At 35.7% G+C, this 13,730-nt stretch overlaps 1 protein-coding gene across 2 annotated transcripts in view; it reads left to right on the forward strand.

The window, feature by feature from the left end:
• Positions 1-4,327: 4,327 nt before the first annotated feature.
• The window catches only part of LOC107559690 (transmembrane protein 170B), a 16,245-nt gene continuing 6,842 nt past the window's right edge, over positions 4,328-13,730 (forward strand). The window contains exons 1-2 of one of the 2 annotated variants that reach the window (XM_016243587.1): positions 4,328-4,454; positions 4,774-4,935. In XM_016243587.1, the coding sequence (XP_016099073.1) occupies positions 4,779-4,935 (157 nt within the window). In that variant the 5' untranslated portion in view covers positions 4,328-4,454; positions 4,774-4,778. Of the gene's footprint in view, positions 4,455-4,678; positions 4,936-13,730 lie in introns of those variants that run through there. The other variant, XM_016243588.1, reaches the window with a different exon arrangement.

The following is a 13,730-nucleotide window of genomic DNA, read 5'->3' on the forward strand; positions in this document are numbered from 1 at the left end:
TGAAGAATATGTTGGATTCAAACTAAAAAATTACACAAAAGCACCATAAAAATGATCCATGTGACTTTTGAAGCCTTTTAACTAATCAAATATGGTACCATTAGGGCTTTGCATCAGGTTTAAGTTGAGATCTACAGTGAAGATTTCTAGTGATCAATGGCTTATATTTTAATCGGTCTATTCCCAAATTAGTATGACTTCAAAAGATGTCTAAAAAATGTATGGGCAGCTTTTATAGTGCTTTCTTTTTGGCTTTTTGGAGCTTGACTGCCTATATATTCTGTAAAAATTCTCCTTTTGTGTTCTCCAGAATTAACTCAGTAAGACAAGTAAATGAGGAATTTATATATAAATACAGTGGTGGAAAGAGTACTGAAAAAATATACTCAAGTAAAAGTACCATTACCTTCCAAAAAATGTAGTGTGAGTAGAGTAAAAGTACTTGTCCAAAAAACTTGAGTAAGAGTAAAAGAGTAGCCTATTTAAAAGTACTCATGAGTATTGAGTAGTGAGTACTGAGCTGTGGATTCTACCCCCTCATAATAAACGCTGTACACCGCAATTTATACATTTTTAAAAATGTACATTCTGTAATTCACATTATCTTGTTTGTTCATAAAGAATGAAGAGTATCTATCATCCAGCAGTACATTAGTGAATTATATTGAACTCATTGAATTAATTATATTGAATGTAAAATAAAAATAATAATAAATGGGGCTGCACAATAATCACAATTTAGCTTGTGCAATTATTAAAGGCTGCAATTTAATTAAATAACTAAAACACGGCACGATTTAGAGTGAAGCATGCGGCACATTTCTTTATTATAATTATCGAATATTCCATTTTTTATTTTGCACTACAATTGTAAGTTACAACAATTACATACTTTTGTCTTCATTTTTACAATTAGAGTTAAAATATACTACTTAGCTTGTTTTCCGAGAGTGCTGATATATATCGCTCCGCAGCGGTCTTCCGGAGCCCCACCTCCGTCCTTGACCCTCCAGATCCTCAGTGTCACCCTGGCTCTCCGTCTGCTCTGCTCCATCATGGGCTCCTCTTCCATCAGCTCAGTCTCCGATCAGTCGGCCCCCTGGTGGTGTCAGCCATATCTCCACCATGGCTCCTCCCGCCGTCGACTCCACCGTGGGCCGCTATCCTGGCTGGCCTCTGGCTTCTCCTCCTCTGGGCTCCTCCCTCCATCCACTCCGCCCTGGCACGATGAACTATGCTCCCTTTCCATTGCCTGCCCCTTGCCTGCCCCACGCTGACCTCGTGAACCCCCACCCTCCCTCCTCTGTTGGACTTTTGTCGGCACGAGGGCGTGTCGTTCCGGGAGGGGGCGAACTGTTATGGTTATGATCTGTTTAGTTTTCTGTGTTTCCTTTCTCCTGCCTCGTTTGTTTCCATGGTTTTTGATTAATTAACTCCACACCTGCTTCTGTTTCTCCCTGATTACATTCCCAGTATTTAAAACCTGTGTTCTCCAATATTCCTTTGTCTGCTATTGAGTTGATTCCCCTATGGGCTACGTGAGTGTCTGCCTGCCCTGTATTTCCCCGAAGCGAAGATTAAAAGACTATATTTTGAGTTTACTCCTGTGTCTCCTCGTTCCACCTCCGTAGCCGTTACGTAACTAGCCAAAAAAAAAATTTAAATGAAAGGGGAAATTTTGGGTTATGAATAGGCCTAGTGTCATGTTGCGTTTATTCAGTGGGGTCTGTGGTTGTGACTCAGGCTGGGACTTGATCATTCCAGTGAATCAGGTCACTCTGACAGCTATGATATTCAGATGAGCTGCACACAATGTGAGTCACCTGAAGAGATCAAGAAACAGACAATGTAAGGATCCATAAAAAAAAAAAATATATATATATATATATATATACATATACAAGTAAGTATGCATTTATTTATTTATCTATTAGCCATAAACATTACAGTTGATTATGATATTGATCATGAAGGTGTTTGTTCAAATGTAAAATGACTATTTGTGTTGTCATTATTGATTTTTTGTTTCTTTGTGTTTTATTATATGACCTACAATACTTCATGTCTAACGCTGGAAAACTACTGGGTCAATCAGTACAATGTAGGTTCACAGCGCCATCTGCTGGATACTGTGAATATGAACAAGTTATTTTACTACATGGAATTTTCCATGGGCAATTTTCATTGTGCCAAAGACACATTGGAATATCACAGTAAAGTATGATGGATGTTTATTTATTTTGTCTTTCAGCAGCCTCGTTAAATTCAAAGCTGAAGGAACCACACAGGAGAGGTGTGTTTGTGATATGCAAATCACATGTTTGCTTGTTATGGTAATTTGTACCCCTAACCTGACCAAGACCAAATTACTTTCTGTGCCATTAAAGATGAACACTGAATAAATTATATACATAATTTATAATTTGCATTTGATTTAGCTGCAGAGCACTTTTTGTTCTTCATTTGCACAAAACTGAATGATTGATACTTGTTACTCAGTGATGCCTGAATTAATAGTTTGTGTGCATGCGGTCCCACAATGCCCTTGGTGCTGAATGATTCCTTCTGCCTTTGGAAACACACCCTTCGGCCCTTTAGAGGAGCTGGATTTCTTCACAAAAGGTCCAGTGTCAGGTGTTTGCCTTCAAACTATTTCATCCAGTCCTTTGGTGTGGTGTCCTCTCCTCACGTGACTTGCGATTCGGCCATTATTTGAATGGAGCGTTTACAATGAGAAAGCAGAAGCTGAGAGGTTTGGGTTTGTAAGGTAATACAACAAGTGTAGGCTCAAATGTCAGGGCGATAAATAGTGGGAAAATGATCAGGGTGTGGGTTTGAGGAACAGAAGCTGCTCCGCTTATGTCACTGTCCCATTGAAAATCCCATTAGTTCATGCTCAGTTTTTATTTTTTCAGACTCCAGTAAACCTGTTCTTGGAACGGGCTTCATTGTCCTTAAAAAAAAATCAAAGGTGGCTCTTTTGACTTTTATGTTAAGTTTTACAGATGAATCAATAGATTTTTTTATATGCAGTTGCATCTTTTCTGATTGGCGGCACATTTTGGCTTGATACATTTCAGTGCTTTGGCACATGTAATATTATGTAGTTAATGGGAACATATTTAAGCATATAATCTCTTCCACAAAGTGCCAGGAGCTTAGGAAAGCTTCTTCAGTTTCTTTAGGAAATGCTCAGACATTAATATTACTTAATGTGTATGCTTCCTAGACAGCATTTAAATTTAAACCCTGTCAGACCCCTGTCCTAAAATGGATCTGTTTTAATTCACAGGAATTTTCCAGAACAGCAACACAGTATCTCACTCAGCAGGGCAACAGCAAGAGGAGACACTTCTAGTAGAAAATATTATAGTGCAGTTTCAACAGTGAACATGATAAATCCACTTTATGAAGATCATCAGTTGAAATAGTATTCTGTGGTTAAATTATATTTGGTATGTATGATTTAATAATAATAATAATAATTACTACTGTTATTTAATTATTAAATCGATATTTAAATATACAAATATACATATTACTTTATATCTGGATTAATTTAAACCATGCACAATCTAAACATTAAATTATTTAACATTAAATTACTAAAAGTATTATTATTATTATTTAATAATAATAATAATAATTACTACTGTTATTATTATCATTATTTAATATTAAATCGATATTTAAATATACAAATATACATATTACTTTATATCTGGATTAATTTAAACCATGCACAATCTAAACATTAAATTATTTAACATTAAATTACTAAAAGTATTATTATTATTATTTAATAATAATAATAATAAATATTTAATTCATACTTAAATATACAAATTCATATTATTTGTATAGAATCTGGTTTAACTTAAACTGTGTACAATCAAAGCATTATTATTATCAATAATATGAATAACAATATATTTATTAATATTATTAAATAATTTTATAATTTTATAACTAAATTATTGTTATTATTATTAGTAGTAGTAGTAGTATTTATTTAATATTAAATATATAAATGAGCTTTAAATATCAAAATTGATATTTTATATAGAATCTGGTTTAACACAACCTATTGCATGCTACTCAAATTGAATTTAGAATTGCTCTCTCTCTCTCTCTCTCTCTCTCTCTAATTCTAAATTCAATGCAGAATAAATTAAATTTATATTAGGCATATTCATTCATAAACTAATATATCTGGTCGTAATGTGAATGTGACAGTTCACCTCCCTTTAACAGCGCTGCGCCTTTAAGAGTCATGCAGAAGCGCTGGTGTGTGTGTGTGCGCGCGTGTGTATGTGTGTGAGTGAGTGAGAGAGTGTGTATGTGTGTGTGTGTGTGTGTGTCAGCCGTACCCATCATGGCCCCTGAGCAGCAGCTGATCAGACGGACCGCCGCTCCGCCATCCTCCTCCAGCGAGCAGCGGCACCGGTGAGGAGGTCTCTCTCTCTCGAATTCTAAATTCAATGCAGAATAAATTAAATTTATATTAGGCATATTCATTCATAAACTAATATACTGGTCGTAATGTGAATGTGACAGTTCACCTCCCTTTAACAGCGCTGCGCCTTTAAGAGCCATGCAGAAGCGCTGGTGTGTGTGTGTGCGCGCGTGTGTATGTGTGTGAGTGAGTGAGAGAGTGTGTATGTGTGTGTGTGTGTGTGTCAGCCGTACCCATCATGGCCCCTGAGCAGCAGCTGATCAGACGGACCGCCGCTCCGCCATCCTCCTCCAGCGAGCAGCGGCACCGGTGAGGAGGCTCCATGTGTCCCCCATCCTCGGTCAGATATCTGAGCAAGAGGGCCGCTCTCCAGCCGCCCAGCGCGAACATGAATAAGGATTATTCCATTAATCTATCGGTGCAGCAAGTGCTGAGCCTGTGGGTCCAGGGCACGGTACCGACCCTACAGCACTTCACAGGTACGTTCACACTAGAAAAAAAAAATCCGGTGAAACGGGTTCTTGTGTCTCATCCAGTCGCGCGCAGACGCCTCTCCACACCGGCCAGTCTATTGTACCGGCAGACGCACGAACAAGGTCACACTTCACATCACACTAACTGTGTGCTTACATGCCAAATTAATAATGTATAATGTTTAGTATTGCATGTATTACTTAATACCTCTTATATTATCTATTAAGTGTGTACCTTACATGATGATGGCAATACCATGGTACTTTGATATATAGTCTACTATGATACTGATTACCATATTCATCTGTTGTGCTACTAACACCATAGTATTGTAAAAGATATGGTATTGGTAAAAACATTTGACTTTGGAACATGTTCATAAGACATTCAGACATTAAGACATAAGACTACATTCCAAAGTACTTTTTGTAAGGGTGACAGTTTTTGTAAATAACATGGTAGGCTACATTAATATAGTAATAATTTGGTATTAAGGTGTAGTATCGCATGCATTATTAGCCTACTTAATATCTATGACCTTATTTTTTTTAAGTGTGTATTGCCAGCAAACTACATCCATTACGTGGCACAGATGGTAATACCATGGTGCTTTAATATATTGCCTGTTATAATACTGAATAAAAAAACAACAACATATTATTACCATGGTAAATGTGAAAAACACAGGATTTTACCTTGGAACATATTCATAAAACATGGTAATACTATGGCACTGCATTAAGGAGGTTTTGTGAGGGTGGCAGTTTTTTGTAAATAACATTTATATGGTAATCTCTCGGAATCAAGATATCAAAGTATTACACTGAATACCATAGTATTGCTATTGTAGTTGTGTCCAAACCATGATATTTACCATAGCTCTGTGTACAACAAACATATTACCATTTAGGGCTGGGCGATATAGCTAAAAAATGTATCAATGATATAATGTTTCGTATCGTTCGGTATCGATAATTATTGAAATTTTTTATAACCTTTTTTAAAACAGAGCAATAGAAACATGTTTTTACATTTAACCACTGTATTTTTAAATTAACCCAATTTATTGACACAATCAACAAATATTTTTTGTTTTAACAGTCAAGCACACAATAAAAATGTAACAAATAACTAATTTCTAATGTTTTATATGCAGATTAAAGGAACAATATGTAAGATTTTTTTATTAAAATATCCAAAAACCACTAGAACACAGAGTTATATATTTTGCTGACTTGTGTACTTACATTATCCCAAATGTTTCGAAGAATGTTTAAATCCAGAGAAATAAGCAATTTTAACTAGTGACACGGACCGTGCCCATAGTGTCGCCTGCCAATGATGTCATAACCCCTCGATTTCTGGTTTTGTTTTGTAGAAAACATGGAAACACCATAGACGCTTTAATATTTTGTTTTAATAGACCGGTGACGACCGCACAGCGGTTGATTGTGGCATAATAAAAGCTCAGCTGCTTTTGAGTCATGTGTCACGCTCGGTCAGTGGCCTCGTTTCGCTTCGACGGCTTTCAGCCTCACCCTGCTTCATTCTACTAGTTAATAAATCATTAGCTCATCCATGAACATGATTTCTGCCCGAGTCCCGTCGGATTGCATCGGCTGTGGGGATGAAGATGACACTCGATTTCTGGTTTTGTTTTGTAGAAAACATGGAAACATCAAAGACGCTTTAATATTTTGTGCGTTTTAATAGACCGGTGACGACCGCACAGCGGTTGATTGTGGCATAATAAAAGCTCAGCTGCTTTTGAGTCATGTGTCACGCTCGGTCAGCGGCCTCGTTTCGCTTCGACGGCTTTCAGCCTCACCCTGCTTCATTCTACTAGTTAATAAATCATTAGCTCATCCATGAACATGATTTCTGCCCGAGTCCCGTCGGATTGCATCGGCTGTGGGGATGAAGATGACAAATCCCATGAAACTACGCCTTTGTCTCTTTGTTTATTTTGAATACGCTCCCTCTAGCAGCGAAAATGACATATTGTGCCTTTAAAAAAGTCTTATGGAAACTTTTGGCTTGTCTCCCGAGACCACAGGAGGGCACAGTGAGCAAAATAATGCAGCACATTTAAATTGTCAACGCAAGGAAATAAATGTCTATAAATTAATGTCTAAATTAACTCATATAAATCAAATATAATTTTGTAAATTGCATAAACAATTATGAACAAAACAGCATCATGTATTTATGCATTGCTTAATACAAAGAGCCGAATCACCCATCATGCAGATTGCAGTTAAAAACATAAGAGTGAAAAGGAATAAAATTCGCAACGTGTTTTCTAAAAGTTTAAACTGTTTTAACTTTGCATGGCTACATCTCTTCTGTGAGACGCGAGTGCAGCAGTCATAGTTGTCCATCTAAAAAAATGCGTAAAAAATTCACCTAATCAAGATCTAATCCGCTTTGAGCTACTATATTTCTCTAATATTTTAAATGCATAACACAGCAGCGGCGCATCTCCAGGGGTCCGTTCTTCATACGTCGCTTATTACATCCGAGATGAAATGTCACATCCAAGATGATATCATCGTGCTAAACAGGATCTGGCTAATTCGGTTCTTCGAACGCACCTGTTGTTGATGATTAGTATGGCTGGATTGAGTTATCTGAGATAATCATGGGTTGATTATTATAAACCCATGATAATAATCATGGGTTGGTTTAAAAGGGGCTATGTATCGATACTCGAAACCACGATCAGCAATGCAGCGATTAGCTGGCGTCATATTATTAAAAAAGACACCTGACGAAAAACTTGACAAATTTCTGGATTTTTAATCCAAGCGAGCAAAACTACATAAATGTTATAATAGATAAATTAAATGTGTTTTTATTTTATTTTAATTTTTTACATGATTCCAATTATTTATATTAACGATTTCTCATTTTTTGACCGCTTAGCCTACATTTTTATTTCAATGTAGCAATTAGCAATTCATTTAATTTTATATTTGAACAGATTTGTTACGTGACAGCATTATTTAAGTTTCTTAAGGGTCAAGATCATGTTATCTGCATCTCCTGTGCTCCATCAAGCCATGCCCATAATAGCTGTCACCACGCAAATTAATGCACGACTCTACATTATCTGTATAACATGTGTGTAAGACTCGAATACAATTATGAAGTAATAATTTTATGACTAATAAATCTTTCAGTGAGTAAAACTGGCTGTGTCTATAGTATTAAAGACTAGACAACATTATTATATTATCTTTAAATTAATTTTTATATGATTATTATTTTAGATTATTGTCCCTGGATTAGTAGGGTACTCTTGTAATAAAGTAGCGGTGGTAGAGGACAGATTTTAAGTATCCGTTTTGCTTAAACAGATGCGATCTAATCCTGTTTACATGAAATAAACCCCGATCAGGTTTAAATTTACGGACCTGTTGCTATGACAGCAACTCCGGGATGAGCTTCGAAGAACCAAATAATCCAGGATCATGCCAAATCATCAACAATCAAATCCAGCTAACTGAGTTAGTAACGTACGAAGAACGGACCCTTGGTCTAGACTAACAAAACATTAAAATGCAACAACGTCACTTACATCATTATCACCGCCTCTCGATGACGCTCCCTGACGCACTCCTAACATTCAAATGCAAATGTTTATTTTAAATTCGACTAATATTAATTTTTTTATTCACAAACTCCTCATCACAGGCAGGCACAGCTCTCATTTCAGCATGTGTTTGTGTTTGCTGTCTGCGTCAGTCATAGCACGTGCCTATATCCTGCACTATATCAAACATTTTTTATATTGTTATCAAAGGTGTACCGTCGATAAATATCAATACCGTTTTATCGCCCAGGCCTATTACCAATTTACTTTTTTGTCGTTTGTATTACTATAGTATTTTCTTACAGTAACAACAATAGTTGCTCATGCACCTGGACTGTGAACTGCACTGCACTAGTGCACTAATGCATGCAGCCAGTCTGATGTGAACCTTTGAAAAGCATCGTGCCACTCATTAATCTTTAGTAAATCTTGAGTCATTGCATTGTTTCTGGCGGCTCTGCACTTGTGTAGTGGAGTAATCGTTAGTAATTACCATCACCATATTGGTCTCCACATGATACCGTGCTCGTGGGCTTCTTTTGTGCAGCATTATACAGTCTTTTGCCTTGTAGATTGTGGGCTTACTCTGTGTTAGTCTGGCTGTTAGTCAACACCAGTACCGTGTAAAAACATCTATTCAATGTCAAGGGTGTAACCTGGTATGGAAAAACTGCCCCATATCGCCCAAAGTATAGTTAATTTCCTTTTTAAGGGTCCAAATAAGCTAGCTATGCCCATAATTGTATGAACAACTACAGCAATAATATTTTCTTTTCTTTTAATGTGTTGCAATTTTTTGTGCATGTATGAAACAGATGTTATTAAACAATTGATTGATTTGTTTGTCTTGGATACCTCTCTCTCTCTCTCTAACAAATAGTATAACACACACACACACACACACACACACACACACACAAAAGCTCCATATGTGCGACAAGGTGCTATAAAATTTTAAGTATGACATATTTGATGCTGGTGGTAATTTTGCTGGTCTCATGCAGTTCACTATAGTAATGCAATATATGCAATATTATGTTTGACATTTAATGTAATTTTGCTGGTCTTATGCAGTTCACTATAGCATTTACAAATATTTTGGTATTGTGTTGGGTCACATGATGTAAAATCTGGGTCCTGCATCAAAACCAGTTTAGAAGCACTGAAACACTGGAAAAAATGACTGTAGTGAACAATGTGATATCATATAACAGCCAGACCACAAGTAAGCAGATGTTACTAGAAGTCCGCATGAAGCATTTGTAGGGAACAAGTATAGGCCAATTTTACAGTGTGTGAGGCACATGACACACCCTTTCATTTCCGAGATTTGGCCAGATTATAATTTATGCAATATCGTGAACATCTGGCATGACGCAACACATGATGCAACTTGTAGGACAGGTAGCATGTGAAAACCCCCCCCAAAAACTAACCATTACTCACCCTCGTTGTCATTCCAAAGCAATATGCTATTTTCGTTTCATCCAAAAATACAAAGCGTTCTTTGTAACGCTTCTCTAAATAAAAGCATTCAGAGTGACCACGACAGTCAAGCTCCAAAGAGGTACCACATATTTATTTGTGCAACTGCATACTGGTTTGGAAAGATATAAAGGGTGAGTAAACAATGATGGAATATTAATTTTTGGCAGGAGAACATGATAAGATGAGGTTGCACATCAGCTGTGGCTTCAATCCCCCATCAGAACAGACCATCAATCAGAACATCCACCTCAAAAGCCCCCGCCGCTGACAGAGACAGCTGTGCTCAGAGGGCTCTTATGCAGTAGACGTCTCTCTTTGTGATGATGTGAAGGAACAGCACAGGTGCAGAAGCACAGAGACTCAAAGAGAACGCAGAGAGATTATGACAAACTCCCACTCGGGAGGAAAGTTAGTGGCGTTTCCTGTTTTGGTCAGTGGAACAAGCATGTTTAGTAATTTCATTTCCTTCTGCTGTTTAGAGAAGAGACAGACGTCTGCATGCTTAGCAGTTGTTTCTGCCTTTCGGTGAACAGTGCATTCTTAGAAACTTCGGTTTGTCTGAGTTATAAAAGTGAGATTATTGAATATATTTTAATTTATTTCTGTGATGCAAAGCTGAATTTTCAGCATCATTAGTCCAGTCTTCAGTGCATGATTCTTCAGAAATCATTTTAATATGATGATTTGCTGCTCAAGAAACATTTCTTTTTATCAATGTTGAAAAAAGTTTGCTTTATTTATTTATTTTTTTAACGAAACCATGATTTTTCTGGGTTATTTGATGAATAGAAAGTTCTAAAGAGCAGCATTTATTTGAAAAACAAGTCTTTTGTAATATAGTTGTTTTTACTGTCACATTTGATCAATTTAACTCATCCTTGCTGAATAGAAGTATTTATTTCTTGAAAGTGTATATTACAAGAATATATATCTCTGAAGAAAATTTTAGTTTTGCTTTCCTGTGAAAGACTTGCTATCACAAGGGGTTGTGAGTGTTTAAAAGCATTGTTGCCAAAGGTCTCTAGTGTGGGGGGGGGGGGGGTTTGTGTGATGTTTTATCATCTGCCAGACACTGCTAATAATAATAAGTCACTCTTATATCTTAATATTCAGTGGCCGAGTTTCCTTTGCAGAAGTAGAACTTTACACTGTCTTGAAAACAAAGCTTTAACTACAGTATATCATTGGAAGAGATCTGTGATGTTGCTACTTCTCAATTGGTGATCTTTATCTCAATTAGCATCTAATTATTTTTTTTTTATTCGGTCCTGTTTATTGTGGTTCACCACAGAGTTAAACAGTACTTGATGGTGGGCTTGTTTATTTGTATGTTTGCTAAATTGGAATAAGAGGTTTGGCTGTTTGTATGTGCTGAACATCATTATATGCTGATTCTGAAGAACATTGTTTCTCACTGTGACCGTTGACAGCCTGACAAAAGAGGTTTTTTTGTCACTTCGGAAATTTCTTTGTTGACACGACCAGTGCCCAGGGTGTTTAAAGAGACCTTTTACATGCCGAATGCTTTACATTGAACCCATCCCTTTTTTTTCAACAGTATGACTTCAAAATATAGCCTGATGATCTATGTTGTTATATAACTGTAAACAGTTTGAATGAATGAATTTTGGCTGGTCCATTTAGCTGATCCTTGATGCAATCGCAAGCACAATTCTGTGCTAATTTGATCTAATATTTATTGTTTTTTTAAAATGTTATATACTGAAAAAAATGATAAATGCAACACTTATGTTTTTGCCCCCATTTTTCATGAGCTGAACTCAAAGATCTAAGACTTTTACTATGTAGCTCATGAGAAATGGGGGCAAAAACAAAATTGTTGCGTTTATAATTTTGTTCAGTGTAGATTTATGTAGCAAGTAAGAACCAACAAAAATTACTATGAATATATTTTGAGACAAAGGACTTGTTAATAATTGTTTTATTTTATTTGTTTTATTTTATTTTTTTGTGACTGAAGAATATGTAAAAGTATGATATTTGGGATAAAAAACATTAAAATCAGATGATTAATATAATTTATTAAGATGGTGTCCAACTTAGAGAATCACCATATTTATTATGAAACCATCATAGTTAAAATATGATATTAATCATATCTTATGAAAAAATCATATCATCATAATATGTATTAAAACCATATTAAATGATTAGGGTATCTGCTTCAAGAATAAATGATCAAAAGATTATCAAAAATAAACAGAAAATAGTATAAACTGCTGAATTGATTGTTTTGCACAACTAGAAACTTTACACATTATGTAAAACGTACAGTATTACTTTAGCTGAAGTATTTGTATCAATACTGGGTGTATCTGTCATTTATAAGATTTTTAAGCAAAACAAATCATGTTTATTTTCACACAAAATATGGTGCTTCATCAATGTTCAATAAATTTTTTTTCCTTCAATCATACACTATGGGAGTAGTGAAGAGCACTTTTTCCTTACCTTCTATCCTTTAGTAGGTAAAATACGAGTCTATGTGAGTGTTCAAATAACGACTAAGTGTCTCTCTATAGTACCTAGTAAAGCCTACATTGAAGGAATGCTTTTCATCTGTCTGTCTGTGTTCCTGGATCTCTGTGCTTCAGTTTTACTCCTCTGTGCTAAAGTCTTTCTCTCTCTTCCAGTTCATTTGTTCTAACGTGTCTCTCTTCCTGCATCTCAGTGCTCGAGTGTCTGTTGTCCAGTATTTGTGTGTTATCTGTGCTTTTTGTTTGGCTGAGGCAGTAGGCAGTGCCACTTCATTCCTGGCACAGCATGGCTCTGAGGCTTTTGTGTCTGTCTGCCTCAGTTTACTGATAACACAGTTTGATGAACATCTCTCTGTGTTGCTGTTGTTAGTCTGTTTATATTGATGTGTGTGTGTGTGTGTGTGTGTGTGTGCACATACATGTACAGTTTACAGACTTCAAGCACAAATGCCTCTCTGTCTGGATGTTACGTCTCACTTATCATGTGAGTGGCAGCTAATAGCTTAATCAATACATTGTGTTTGTGTGTTAGTGTTTAGTTTGGATTACTGAGGCATAGGTGTCATTACATATAGGTGATCCTATGCTGATCAAGGTGCTTTATTTGATCAAAATGACTGTAAAAACAGCCAAATATTATTACAATATAAAATGTTTTATTTTTCAGTATGTTTTAAAATGTAATTTATTCCTGTAATAAAAAATCAGAATTTTCAGCAGCCATGACTCCATTCTTCAGTGTCTTATGATTCGTCAGAAATCATTGTAATATGCTGATTTGCTGCTCAAGAAACATTTCTTATAATTTTTTTACTACAAAAAATATTTGTAAATTCCACAGAGTTACAAAGAAACAAGAAAATTAAATTAAAATTAAATTTTGAAGTAGAAAGATGGAAATATTATTTTTCTGTACTCCGATATTTTTTTTTTATTGACAGCTTCAATACAATCTTTTTTTTACACTGCAGTAAAAACTGTTTTCAACTTTGATAATAAGAAATATTTCTTAAGCAGCAAATCAGCATATTAGAATGATTTCTGAAGGATCATGTGACACTGAAGACTGGAGTAATGATGCTGAAAATTCAGCTTTGCATCACAGGAATAAATTACATTTAAAATTTTAATAATATTTCACAATTTTACTTTACAGTATATATATGCACATAAGAGACTTAACAATGTGTGTATAGATAATGTATATATAAAAAGTATA

The sequence above is a fragment of the Sinocyclocheilus grahami genome, unplaced genomic scaffold (assembly GCF_001515645.1).
Source record: "Sinocyclocheilus grahami isolate Dianchi unplaced genomic scaffold, SAMN03320097.WGS_v1.1 scaffold695.1, whole genome shotgun sequence".
NCBI lineage: Eukaryota > Metazoa > Chordata > Actinopteri > Cypriniformes > Cyprinidae > Sinocyclocheilus > Sinocyclocheilus grahami.